Below are 13,753 nucleotides of genomic sequence, written 5' to 3' on the forward strand. Positions count from 1 at the left end.
GAGAAGGGCACTATGCCCCCTTCACCTGAAGAGGAAACGATGAGATCAACATGAGGTGGCCTGAAATGGGAAGGTACGATGATATAAAAGCACTTTTGCTAGAAAAAAGAACAAGTGTACGTTGGGATCGTCCTCTCAATAGAACATGAACTCAACGAGGCCTAAAGCCCTGTGATTTCAGCCAAGTGCTGCCACTCAGGACTTTGTGGCAGGACTTTTCTTTTTTAAATTGTTGATAATCATTCCATATCTCCTTTTACATGTCTGATCGTGTATTGTCGTTTACGCCCACTTTCGAAGAACAAACACAAACCCCGGATAAAGCAAGCACCACTTTAATCCTTTGTTCTTTTTACCACCATCACAGATTTTTCTCTACCCATTAGTTAGTGGTGACTTTTTTTTAATCTGCTTTATACTGACTCTTAACCCCCAAATCCCAACTAGGCTTTTTTAGCTTTTGAAAGACAGAATCTTAAAGTTGGTTTGGACAATAGCTTGCTAGTCCTATATCTGTTCCAATCTTTTGTGCTCAATTTCTTGGATAATTTAATTTGTTAGGTGATGATGACCCACACACAGGTACATGATTTGATACCACTATAAACAATAACTAACAAAAAATTAATTAGAGAAACAACATTTTTACATCTTTTCATCTCTCTGGTTTCCATTTCATCAAGCATGTAAATTAATTCCAAAGATACATATTGAGTCGTTTTATAGATGTCTGAGATAGTAGAGGATCATAATTAGAAGGTCGATATAGCATTTTATATAATCCATATCAAATCATTTTTTGTATTGGATCAATCCTTCTTCATACGTTGAAGATCAATGAGCAACGTTTATCAGCTTGTTTAATGGCAGAGACAAGTTGTCCTCAAACGACAAACGAACTAGCTTCTGAAATGACTTTCGTTCAAGGTAAAGGAGCAAAACGTTACAGAAGTTCACTCTTTTTACTTCTTTCTTCAAGGGGAATCCTGTTCCTGTCCAGTTTAACAGACTGGCAAACTGTTAATCATAACTAGCTCGCTACAGTGTGGACTGTAGCCAAGATGGCGAAGTGTGCAGGTGGTAGTTGGCGATACAACCAATGTTCATCCATAATGAAAAAACTGAACTGTAGCTCATTTAACGTTTTCTGTACTGACTGGCGTGCAAGTCACCTCCGATAGTATGAGAGAACAAAAGAAAAAAAACAGGTGGAATTGTGGGCCTAATCAGGGAGTTGATGTGATCTTGTTGGCGTTCCTGGGTGGGTGTTCTGTTACTGCTGCTGCCCTGATTTTAGTACAGGAAGCGTTTTTAGGGGAGTTGATCCTGGAAAGTGGAAACGAATCGTGTACGAAGACGAAGTGGTAAAAGATGACAAGAAGATCGTCCAAAACAGCCACATCATCAGTAGCCAGCAGCCACTGCAGCTCCTTCCACCAACTTTACCTCCCTCTCTGTAAAAAATCAGTTCATCATCGCGAAGAAAGGGTTTATCCATTAAAATTTCTACAGCTTTCTTCACTTTCATTTTCTTCTCATATCTTACACAAGAGGGATGATTCCTGAGAAAAATAAAGGTAAATTACAGGGAGTGCGGGAGCTATGCTACAATGATAAACTAAGCTGACAGTGACGAGCAAGAGATCCTGTCATCAAAGAAACTGCTCCTCATCCAGCTTGTGAATGACGAAGAGATGGGTAATTCTTCAAGTTCATCGAAGAAGTCATTTTCTTCTAGTTTGGGAGAAGAGAAGTTGATGATGTTGGGGTAGGAGGAGAGAGGTGCTTCATCATACAGGAGGCTCAAATGGTCTTCATGGGTGCTCCCTGCAGTGATAGTTAAAGCGTTATCGCTTTGGATCGTGATCTCTTGGGAATCGTTCATGGCAGACTGCAAGAAGAGCTTCTCAGACAAATCTTCTTCTTTGACAATGGGTTGATTTGGTAGATGAGCTTCGAGGCTTTGGTTGGGTTGTTCTTGATGAGGTTGTTTGGTTATGTCTGAGAGAAGATCAGGGCCCGGATGATTATGGGTGGAAGTGTAGGTGATTATGAGCTTTGAAGCATCTGTTCTGCATCTCTCCACCTGCTTTTTGGCTGAACAGCCTTTTGAGGTGCTGCACCTGTAATAGCCCCTGCAGTCATGGAGAATCCATAAGTTTGCATAGATGTACAGGCGATCTTTCATCAGAAATGCAGAAAGTTTTTCCATCTGAGAATTACATTCGACACGAGAAAGCAGTTTATTATTATCATCAACTGACTGAAATCTTAGCAAAGGAAGAATGAAATCCTTTTCATTCCAGAAGTTGGAATCACCTTGGATAAGGAGATCCTTTAATGGGTTTTTGCCCGTACTTCCTCCAAGACCAGAGATCCGAAGGCGGTCCTTCACCCTTTTGTTTCCCAGTATCTGCTTCGATCGTCATTGTCACCACCGTTTTTTGTAAAACTTTCCTGTTAACAGACGAGTTCCACAAAAAGAAATCAATGCGAAAACCAGAACAGAAGATCTTATAGAACATATCCGGAGAAGAAAGAGAACTTCTTAGAGACAAATTACAGTAAATGCCTGTGATAATTTCACAGGGATCAATTTTCAACAAACATAAGCAAATCGGGTACCTCTTTGTAGAGACCTGATGATCCGTCTTAGATTCATTCAAAGACTTCAACTCCAGTTCTTCGCGGGGGTTATCCATTGTTTGTCGGCTACGTACCCGATACGGCTGTAACTTCTTTCTCCTCGCTACTGGTCGAATCAAACCCAAAAGAGCAGAAATAAAAAGTGGGAGTTGAAGACGAAGCGTTATAGAGAAGAAGTTCCAGAGAAACGGACACGAATCATCTCCAAGCCATTAAGAAGATAGATAGCAAGATATGACAAGCCAAGTTGCTGTCCCTCTTTCGTTTCACTCCTTAATAAAGTTAGAAAAAATCGCAGGCGACGAGCAATAAATATCAATTTTATCATAAAAGCAGTGCCACTCCACTCACACGAATACACAACTCCTCTTCCCCAGTGTCCAATAGACGTCTCTATTTACAGCGTAGAGAGCTACAGAACGTACGTACCAGAAGCTAATAAATGGTATTTAAATCTGCAAATCTAACTCAAGCCGACCGACGAAGTACCTCAATAACTTCCGGTTCGCAACCCGTTACTGTTCCGAGATATTATTACTCAATGATCCATTTAATGGTGGACTCTGAATTTGGTTCTGGTTAGGACACGATAAGGTGTACGTGAATTTACGGGGAAAAGAAGTCGTGCAGATGCCGGCAAGGGCAAGAGGGGAATAGGGCAGGAACCTTGTAGGAAAATTCGTCGTTGGTGCGATGTTCAATGAACGGGGGAAGCTTTCAATGTCTTCGTCTTCCGATGGATCAATTGATGAAAAGAAGGGGTAACAGGAGAAGGTGATGGATAAACACAAGGGAGGCTGCAGAATCTTCGACTATCGAGTGGTCCTGCCTGCTGCAGAGTACTGAAGAAGACAACTGCAGTGGACGCCATAATGTTTCAGGCTTTCTGCTACCTGTGCTTGTACGGTATGAGTAGATAGTTATTTGGAAGAGACATGGATAAGGGAGAAACGGAGGTTGAATTTTTAATAGGCGATTTGTACCATTGATCTCCGTTAAATTCAGTTTTAATTTGACTCGAGTTCAATCTTGGCATACTGCTTATTAAATATAACAAATTAAGGTCGAGATTTTTCAATCTCAATATGTTCGATCGTGAGCCGAAAGTGAAACCAGTGTGATCAGTTCTATCCCAGAATCTTGGGAGTCGTCTTTCTCACCTTACTCAATCTAGAATGAAATAGTATAAAGCTTTCTTGTTGTAAAAGAAAGAATGGGAAGGAGAAGCTCGCCCCCGTTTTGTTATTTTTGAATACATGGGAGATGAAGACGATGGATTGAGAGGAAGCCAGGTGAGGAGCACAGATAAGAAGCCTCATGTTTCTATGTTGCCTGCATCAACTAGGTTTTTCGGATCAGATTAATTCCTTCCCAAATGGTTCAACCAGATTTGTTAATTTGCGTTGCATTGGAGTTAATCCCTTCCAATTTAAACAAAGAAAATGATTAGTACTTGATATATGGATTGGCAAATCTAAACTCGATTTCTGATCTCCTCGTGACAGTGGAAAGATCTCCGGCTTCCTTGAGATGTAAAAAAGATTGTGGTTTCAGGAACCTTCGCATACTCGAGCAGCACTTGTAACTGAGAACCAGGTTTGCAGTTGACGGCCGGCAATTGTGTTTCTCCAAAACGCGTCCAAATGTGTTCTTCAAGTCTGATTACCCAGATTTCTTATATAATTGAACAGGCTTCTATGCTTCTCCTCTATTTAATATCATCAAGTGGGTTTATTCGTATGAAATTATAATGAGAATTTTCTGGTAAGAAGACGCATGGACAGTGTCATGCGCCCATGATATCGATGCCCTCTGTTTCAATTTTCACCAACCATGTAGAGGTTGGAGTCGTGCTGAACACCACCTCAATCTTTCGTCTATATTCATGATCTCCGCTGGTTTTGCAAATGTAAGAGACGTCAATCGTCGTTGATTTTGACAGAATGGAGAAATGGAGACAAGGAGAGACGCTGAGCAGAACCGTAATGCTGCCCTCCTTTTACTTCTTCACTCTCGCCATTCTAAGCCTTCTTCTTCCTCTCTCCCTTCTCTTTCTAGCTAGGCTTTCCACCGCCCGTCAGCTTCTCCCTTTCATTCCCCATCCGACTCTATCCTCCACCATCATCTCTTTCCTCGTAGAGTTCAACCCGCTCTGCTTCACTTATTCGTCTTCACTATCTGCCTACTGGCCCTTCTCCACACTCTCACAGGACGAGATATTCAACCAAACCTCCTCCTTTCGTGAACGGCATTAGGGGTCTTACAGTTGTGCGTTGGAACAGGCGTTGAGGCGACTATCGCAGCCGGGGTATGGCTGGTTGGGGCCGGCGAAGGCAGCCTGACATGGGCGCAGCGGGCTCTGTTTTTCGTTGAGTTGCACGAGATGACGCTTTTCTGGTCGAGACTAGTGGTGAGACCTGTGGTGGACGATACCGTTTATGGGGAGAACAGAGAAGAGACGGCGGCGCAGAGGGGGGTGACGGGAGCTGCTTTCGGTGTGGTCTGGTGGTGGAGGTTGAGGGATGAGTTGGAGATTTTGGGTTCGGCGGTGAGAGTAAAGAAAGAGGTAGGGGTGGCGATCGAGATTACAGATATCGTCTGTTTGAGCTTGTATTACATCACGGTTGTGATGGGCGTAGTGAGGCTTGAGAAGGGCTTGGTGTGGGTGGTGAAGCTCGTTATGGTTGGAGACACTGTCGAATGTGTTGATAGCAGTGAAAAGGTCTAACTCAGACTACTCTGGATCTCTTAAAATTCAATCTTTTTTATCTTTTCTGTATCTGATATGTAAAGATTCTTCTGTGTTCTTTGATGGCAAAGATCATGTCCATGAAAATGGCAAATCACTAAAATAATCAGGCACAGATAATGCAGGAAAAGTGAGGTGGCTTGTCGTATTGGATCATCCCTCTACCAAGTAATATTATACTTAGTTGTCTGCTTAAATCGGGCAAACACAGCTTATTTGTGGTCTATGTAGTAAGCAGAAATCAATATTAGTTGACAATAATGCCGAATCTTATTTACCTTTTAGAAACTGGCCTCACTGTGCCAAAGTATTGTAGGAAGAAGTATAAAAAAAATACATTTACAGACCATCTACAGGGCTGGTATAGCCATTGGCTTTCATGAACTTCTTCACTAAGAGAACCACAATTGCAATCGTCAGACCAACTGCAGCCCATGTAAATAAGCGATCATCGGGTTTCTGAACACGAGTCTCAGGGCTTGGAGGCTGCTCACTTGACTCGGCTGTCGACCTTCTTGTCAACTGAAAACCAGCACTAAAACTTACGTGCAAGGGTCCTGCATCAGCATTCATTCGGACCTCCCGCACATCCTCTACAGTTATTGGTTCTGCTTCTGATGGATTAGGATGCTCAGTTGCTGCTATAGCTTCAATATTTTCAGGATTTACCTGGGTTTCTCCCTCTTCATTACTTGTAACCTCTTCTGCTGGAGAAGCTGAGCTCAGTTGGGGTACTGGGGGAGCTTTGCTCAACATACACTGGTGAATCTGCAGTGTTAAAGAAAACAGAGTCACTTCTGATGGTACATAATCTTTTACATGATAAAAGAATTGAAAGTAGGGCTGCAACGCAAAACCTCATTGATCAGCTTCTGCCGCTCAGGTGTTCCAAATTTTGGGGCAGCTTCCCGTGACTTGATGATAAGAGCCCGTCTCTCTTCTTTCTTGTAATCGAGAGAGCCCAGTGCTCCATCTGGATTAGTGGGCATGAAGGCAATAAGTGCCACCAAAGCAGTACGTACTGCAAACAGGAAATGGCAAAGTAGCTTGGTTTCAGATGTTCTTAAATATGATTTACTTAACAGAAGTTTAACTGTCAACAAGTACACAAGTAACCACACATAAACATATTAGATACAAAGTAACTCAATCATCAATCAGTATAGGATAGGTTGTGCCTATGTACATGCAAGCACACATAAATATGCTGCATCCAAGCTTATTACGTGAACATCTACGAAAAACTAATTGTGATACTTTTTTGTCCAGCTCATATCATATAACAAGGACCATGAAACAGCAATTCGATGGCACAAACAATTACTATCTCATGCCATGCTCATATAATTTTTGCATTAAAGACATGAAGAACAGACTATAAAATGTTTGGTGGCACACTTAAATCCGTATGTACTATACACAAAAAAGCATCATACTCAACTACAACCTCAAGAAGCACTGACATATTGCACATTAGACCACAGGATGCATTCATGTAGCATGAGTGCATTTACATTTATCACCAAAGGAATGGATGTCATTTCGATTACCCTGTCATATGACACACGTGCCATTAGTAGACAATCTAGAGGAACCAAAAATATATTTCTGTGGCACCATGCTCGTATAGTCTACAAACCAGACAAAAGAGTAGACTATGAATATTTGGTGCTATGAATTGCAGGGAGGCAAGTCGTTTAAAAAACAAAAGAAAAAAAGATCTGCCACCCATCATGGATGATTGACCATTCATAGAGAACTTCCAACAACTAAGAATCAAGCAAATCCGCCAATAAAATTCTGGTCTGTTCAAGAAGCAGGCAATCCCAGGAGAGAGTGAGAGGAAGACTTCCCCTATGTGCAGGCCATATTGCACCACAAGGATCACGGTTGATGAATCAAGTTGTTCACTAGTACACCCCTAATGGGACAGCAAATTGTGACAAAGCCAAAAAGTCACAGAGTGAGAACAATGATCAAACAGGAAAGACGTGTTTCTAGAGAATTTAAGCAAAAATACAAGTAAACCAACAAGTAATACTACTCAATCTGGCACTCTATTCATAAAAGAACAATTTAGTCTCCCACACAAATAAAGTCAAGAACTTTCGCCCAAGATCATCCTTTGTCATCATCATTCATGACCTTGTCCAACTATGTTGGAATTGGCTAACATTCCCTATGCCAAGTGATACATGCTGCAACCTACTTTCTCAAAACTTTACTGCACAGTATAAAATGCAGAGAGTATACATGAAACAAAAAGTTCAAAATAAAAACCTTACCACTCCAGGAAGGTTGCCAATGTTCAGGATGATGATTTGATATACTCAGACAAATTTTAGTTTGAGTTTCAAAGCGACCATTTGGCTGCAAAGGAACAAAAATGCCAAAATAGAACTTCATGACCTGTAATCGTATCCTTGTGACTAAACATTAAGTGCATAAGTAAATACCGTTAGCAACATAAATGACGGAGGCTTGAATGGATATTCGGCAGGCAGCTGGATCCGTCCGTGATATATTCCTCCTTCAAACTCACTATCACGAGGGCCTCTGATAGCAAATTGCCACTCGAATATATTTTCCTGAATACACGGTAAAATCTCAGTTATCACCACCAAAGACGGATTTAAAGCAAGAAAATTATACACAAAGAGATTTGAGACTTTTTTCCCACTAAAAAAAGATTATTTCAGACATTTAGACTAAAAGTATTTCATACAACATGGATTTAGGACAGGGAATGAATGGAAATTAAGGGGATCAAAATTTACAATTTTCCATAAAAAAAGATGATTAAGGCCAATCGGTTAAATCATTTAATGGATCCAAAACTCAGGCGTGTTTTTTTCAAAACAGTTAAGTTCCCAAAATACAAACAGAGATAATCAGATCGAAGCGGTATTTCCAACTGTCAAAATACAAACACAAGCTACGGAAAACCGAAACCTAGTTCCTCCCGTGACAGACATCGTTTTGGATCAATCGAACTTCCGAAGCCCACACACCCAACCACCAAATCCAAAAGTCGTTCCACGAATAGTTAAATGAAAACACAGAAAGCCAGTAAACCTCTAATCCAAAGTCGCAACCCAATAAGTTAAAGCCTACATGTTACAAGCAGAAGAAAAAATAACAGACGAGGGTACCATATGATGTTACCTCCAGAGGAAGGCTCATGAAATCATCTGAAGGGTTCGATTGCATCTCTTTCACCTCCTGAAGTATCCGCTTCACAGCCGGATTCTTCAGATTGTACCGTTCCTCCGCCATGTCCGTACAGAAACAGCTTCGACGCAACCTCCGCGGCGGAGATTTGGAGCCTGCGATGGCAGATAACGATGGGAAGTTTGATATAACGGAGATGGGAAGCGATACGATATCGCTTCGAAATCGACAAAGCCACGACTCGGAGGTGAAACTGAAAAGTTAAAATAGGTACAAGAGGCAGAGACAATGCTGTGGGACGGGATGCGGGACGCGTGGAGTTCAGTCGGAGACCTGACGGATAAGATTGCGTTGCTGACTCCGTTGAAGTCCGATGACTAGATTATCTGACGTGTTGACATTTGATTTGACAAGAATCTACTCTAGGGGAAAGAGACCTCCTAGCTTTGCCTAATCATTTTGGGAGTAATCAGAGCAACTTACATATAGTAGTTGTTATAGAAGTCCACGTCTAAGTCCACTAGTATTGTTCTCCAACTCTCTCAAGCTTCTCTTCCATATTTTAAGTTCAACATCTCTCTCTCTCTCTCTCTCTCTCTCTCTCTCTCTCTCTCTCTCTCTCTCTTTCAATTAGAAAAAACTTTCTCAAATTTTAAAAGTTTGCTTGAGTTTCCCTCTCTTCCAAATATGAGTAATATGAGTTTCAAATGAGTAATATTTGCTATCTTGAGTTGTTATTACAACTATAAGTTACATTGAGATTGGGCTATAAATTTGAATTGTGTTCTATTATCGTATTAGTCTATATAAGTATCAATTAGTGTGTTTAATTGTAAATTAGTAAGTAATCTTTGTGATTGTATTTTGGACAAGACTTCTATAGGTAAGTCCCAAACCCCAACTCAAATATTTTATAAAGTCCCTATGGCAGTATATAAGAAGGCGGTAAAAACCTCTGTATTGGTCTATGTTTGTGTAGGCGAATAAGCCATAGAAATCCCTATATGGGTCTAGGCTTATGTAACGTAGTGAACTATCGGGTAAATCCCTTTGTGTGTTTATGTTTGTGTAGCATAGTTTGGTGCTAAAGATCTGAAGTATGAGTCTAGGCAAGTGCGTCTAATATGTTGTACGTTTTTGTGAGGGTGTGTTATTTAAATTTATTGGTGTGGACAATTGACTGATATAAGTCTCTATATGGATAACAAGTAATTTGGCCTTTATGGCCATTGTGAGGTAGATGTCATTAGGCTTTGCTATAGTGGATTCAACTCCAAGGTACAAACCTTTTGATCCGACATAACAACTTGAGTTTGGATTGCGAAATATTATATAAATGACTACAGTCCTTGTGTGAACTTTGATTTTCATATTGACAAGAGAATTACAGGTGGGTTCAATAATACAAAGTTTAAAATTAGCATTAGTGCACACAACCCTATTGACCCCCCCTTTCTAGGTTTATGGGCTTGGGGAGGAAGGTCACCAACCCCTCTTAAGGATAATGGGAGAGTAAGAAAGGTTTTGCCTCATTGGTGGGACCAGGACACCATTGCCCTCTTGCAAGTTAGCCTTCCACCTTTGGGGATAGTAGATTGGAGAGGAAATACCACCACCTCCCTTTTCCATGTAGTACACTGAGGGTCTGCTTGGAATCCCTATAAAAGAAAATGAGAATTTAACCATTATTATTACTAGATAATGATCAAATTCTTTTTTTTATTAACTATTTTTAAAAATAATAATAGTCAAATTCTTATATTTTATGGGAGAAAATGTCTCATGGATACGTGTTAATGCTGAAAGCTAATGTGAAGTCTGAAAACTCTGAACTGTAAGAGGATTGTTATGAGTAGGCTTGACCAGGGCTCGGCTTCATTTACTCAATATTCGTTCCAGAGCCTGTAAATGCCAAGCTCAACCATATTATCAGATGAAATATTCATTTGATGATTCTTGACAGAGCCGATGAGATTCAAATAAGTCCCTGGAAGAAAACAAATCTCCTGCCATCTTGTTGAAACATTTCGCCGGAGTTCCAGTTGTAGAATTGCAGGCCTGCGGCTTTTTAGCTGCTCCATATTCTGTGTTTCCTATGCTTCATTCCTTCTTTTTTGTCTGCAACTGGTGCATGTACTTTTTCTATAGATTTTCTGTATTAGGATAGAAGCTGTCTGTTGAAATTTAAGACTGTTCCCGTATCTTGAATGTTGTTAAATCAACGAAGTGGACATTGGAGTTACTGCTTTGTTCATCTGCTTGGCTTTGGTTGTTGTTTTTTCCCCATTTATTAACATTAATTTCTGTCCAGATTCGTTCTTGTAGTTGCAGTTGTCTACCTCCTTTCGACCAAATTCAGGCCAAAAAATAAATCAAGAACTTGCTACGGTTGCAGGCCAATCGGTAGCATCGACATATCAACTCAAATCTTTCGCCTTCTGTCGGCGCTGCATATTTTATGAGATTTTTTACCACAAAGTCTGCAAATGAGCTGAACCCAGTGGCTCGAATGCTTGCTGTGGTGAAATCTCCATCACCGGGTGATGAGATAAAGGTTGGTTGTCTTTTGTAGTTTTGAGACAACAAACAAATCAATTAGAAGCTCGAAATTGATAAAATATTACGAATTGATTTTGATATCAATTGCGTCGAGTTGTATGCTTTTGATTATCTTAGACTACCTAGCGATTATCTAGTTGTCGGTTTCTAGTGCTCGATTACGAAATTTACAGACGAATTTGTTGGTGTTTATATCGGTTCTCGTTTTTTTGCCCATGAAAGACTGGTTCAACTCTCTAGTGGGAGGAGATCAGGAAACTTATATTTATCTCTAAAGATTCTCAGTCAGTTGGTCGGTTCCCATTTCGAGATGTCGAACTCTCTGGTCTCTTTCGATCCATTCAATTTTCAGGGAGCTCTAGATGCTTATAGTTACAGCTCCTTGGGCGGACTGCAAAGAGAGGAGAGTGGCCAAGGGAAACGAACCCATTTCATGGAAACTCCAGAATGGGCGGAAGTGGATCATCTCTGGTCTGCTTGTGGTTTCAATCAAGACAACCTGTTCGAGAAAGGAATGCTGCCATCGAAGGACCAGCAAGTTTATCCGGAGTTCATCTTGGCTGATGAGATACAATTTGATATGATTTCACCAGAAGCTCAGTCTATCCATGAACCAGAAACGCTGAAATCTGATCCGAGTTTCACTCAGAATTCGGTAATCGCGGAACCATGGGAGATACTGGAACCCAAGAAGGAGAAGAGTAATTCAATATTTTTGGCATCACTGGAGCTTCTCAATAACTACAGAACTGCCCAGCAGAGATTCAAGATCAGCAGGGAAAATATGAAAGAATCTAGCATTCCAGTGGCTTCGCCTGTTACTGCAGGTGGTGGAGAATTGTCGACGGAAGATGTGATGAGGGTCGCCGGCGCTCACTACATCCAAACCTCGGTTAAGGACGATGATCTCTCGATGCTACGGCACCCATTTGGTACATCGCTTGCGGGTCTTACAGAGGAAGAAATCAAAGACGTGGAGCTAGCCCAGCTCCTTCTAGCTTCCGCCGAGAAGGTTGGCAACCAACAGTTCGATCGAGCAAGCAGACTGCTCACCCAGTGCTATTACTTGTCCTCTGATGTGGGCAATCCAGTCCAACGCGTTGTCTACTACTTCGCTGATGCCTTGCGCGAGAGAATTGACAGAGAAACGGGAAGAATTTCATGGAAGGATTTGGAAGGAAGAGGTAAATGGGGTGAAGATATCGAGGATTTGATGAACGACCCTCACCCTGCTCTTTTGGCTTGCCATCAATCCCTCCCGTTCTCACTCACAATGCAGTGTACTGAAATCCAAGCCATATTGGACTCGGTGGCGACATCGAGGAAGATTCATTTGGTCGATCTGGCTATCAGAATTGGAGTTCAATGGACTCTCCTGATGCAGGCTCTTGCAGACAGGGTGACCTACCCAGTGAAGCTGCTGAAGATCAGCGCTGTTGGCGCATCCAGGGAGAAAATAGCAAGGACGGGCAAACGTTTGATAAGCTTCTCACAGACCTTTAATTTACCTTTCGTCTTCAAGGAAGTCTTCGTCTCAGACATGAAAGACCTAAAGGAGGACATGTTCGAGGTGGAGGCGGAGGAATCAGTGGTGGTCTACGCTTCAACTGTACTAAGCACCATGATGGTGAGGCCCGAGAGCCTGGAAAATACGATGAGGGTGATCAGGAGCTTGAAACCCTGCTTGATGGTGGTCACAGAAGTGGAGGCAAATCACAACTCGCTCTCCTTCAACAATCGATTCATCGAAAGTCTCTTCTTCTTCAGCGCATGGTTCGATTGCTTGGACACCTGCATGGACAGAAATGACCCAAACAGGATGTCCGTCGAAGCTGATTTCCTTTCCAAAGGCATCTGCAGTATGGTAGCGACTGAGGGGAGCGAGAGGATCATACGACATGTGGGAATTGATGTATGGAGATCCTTCTTCTCGCGTTATGGATTTATGGAGGTGGAAATGAACCAGATGTATCTCTACCAGGCGGAGCTGATCGTTAAGAAATTCCCCACTTGCAGTTCTTGCACCATCGACGTGAACGGGAAAAGTTTGATTATTAGTTGGAAAGGCACTCCCCTTCACTTTATTTCTGCTTGGAAGCGCAGATGAGAGAAGAGCGAGCTTCGTTAATGGCGGATGTGAATATCAGTAACTCATCAATGTCCGAAAAATAACTATACCAGGAGGGTTTTTTTATTGTATTGATCATGATCCCATGAAACTACGGGATCAGGAGCTTTACTTAGTCTTTGATGTAGCCAATATTTTAACTTCTAGTTACCCTCTGATCAATTCGATCTAAATTCCGAATTTGATCGATTTAGTTTCTGTATACCTGCTTCGGTCCGTTTGTGATCTCTAACTCTATAAAAACAAGCTTAAGGTGATTACCAATCAAATTGGATGATACGGGACTTACAACGCTAGATATACCCGATAATAACCAAAGCCGTTTCCTATTTGCTGGATCTTGGTTTCCCGGTACTTTTATACGAATGATCCGTTAACGTGACGAAGGCGCTGAGACTGAGACTCTGTGACTTCTCCGAGTTCGGACCCGCTGCTCCTCTGCTCCTAAAGGACCAGCAGGCAGCAGATCCGAATCCGAACTCCGAACTAGACTTCTCCGT

The 13,753-nt window shown here is 41.7% G+C and overlaps 4 protein-coding genes across 4 annotated transcripts; 2 read left to right on the forward strand and 2 right to left on the reverse strand.

The window, feature by feature from the left end:
- Window positions 1–1,487: 1,487 nt before the first annotated feature.
- On the reverse strand, window positions 1,488–2,918 carry LOC137956573 (probable WRKY transcription factor 69). Its single transcript, XM_068804115.1, has 3 exons — window positions 2,626–2,918; window positions 2,320–2,457; window positions 1,488–2,135 (listed from the first exon to the last, which is right to left on the reverse strand). The coding sequence occupies exons 1-3, from the start codon at window positions 2,700–2,702 to the stop codon at window positions 1,619–1,621; spliced, it is 732 nt and encodes a 243-aa protein (XP_068660216.1). The 5' UTR covers window positions 2,703–2,918; the 3' UTR covers window positions 1,488–1,618.
- A 1,581-nt stretch (window positions 2,919–4,499) lies between these two features.
- On the forward strand, window positions 4,500–5,374 carry LOC137956775 (uncharacterized). The gene is made up of 2 exons (XM_068804398.1): window positions 4,500–4,850; window positions 4,892–5,374. The coding sequence occupies exons 1-2, from the start codon at window positions 4,590–4,592 to the stop codon at window positions 5,372–5,374; spliced, it is 744 nt and encodes a 247-aa protein (XP_068660499.1). The 5' UTR covers window positions 4,500–4,589.
- Window positions 5,375–5,646: 272 nt separating this feature from the next.
- Window positions 5,647–8,807, reverse strand: LOC137956605 (ubiquitin-conjugating enzyme E2 32). The gene is made up of 5 exons (XM_068804159.1): window positions 8,561–8,807; window positions 7,852–7,983; window positions 7,681–7,765; window positions 6,253–6,416; window positions 5,647–6,163 (listed from the first exon to the last, which is right to left on the reverse strand). The coding sequence occupies exons 1-5, from the start codon at window positions 8,669–8,671 to the stop codon at window positions 5,735–5,737; spliced, it is 921 nt and encodes a 306-aa protein (XP_068660260.1). The 5' UTR covers window positions 8,672–8,807; the 3' UTR covers window positions 5,647–5,734.
- A 2,628-nt stretch (window positions 8,808–11,435) lies between these two features.
- Window positions 11,436–13,232, forward strand: LOC137956779 (DELLA protein RGL1-like). The gene has a single exon (XM_068804401.1). It carries the CDS (start codon window positions 11,436–11,438, stop codon window positions 13,230–13,232), a length of 1,797 nt encoding a protein of 598 aa, XP_068660502.1.
- Window positions 13,233–13,753: the final 521 nt, after the last annotated feature.

This window comes from Aristolochia californica, unplaced genomic scaffold (genome assembly GCF_029961685.1).
Source record: "Aristolochia californica isolate CCGP_79_NKW_82.1479 unplaced genomic scaffold, dmAriCali1.0.hap1 SCAF_2, whole genome shotgun sequence".
NCBI classification, from domain to species: domain Eukaryota; kingdom Viridiplantae; phylum Streptophyta; class Magnoliopsida; order Piperales; family Aristolochiaceae; genus Aristolochia; species Aristolochia californica.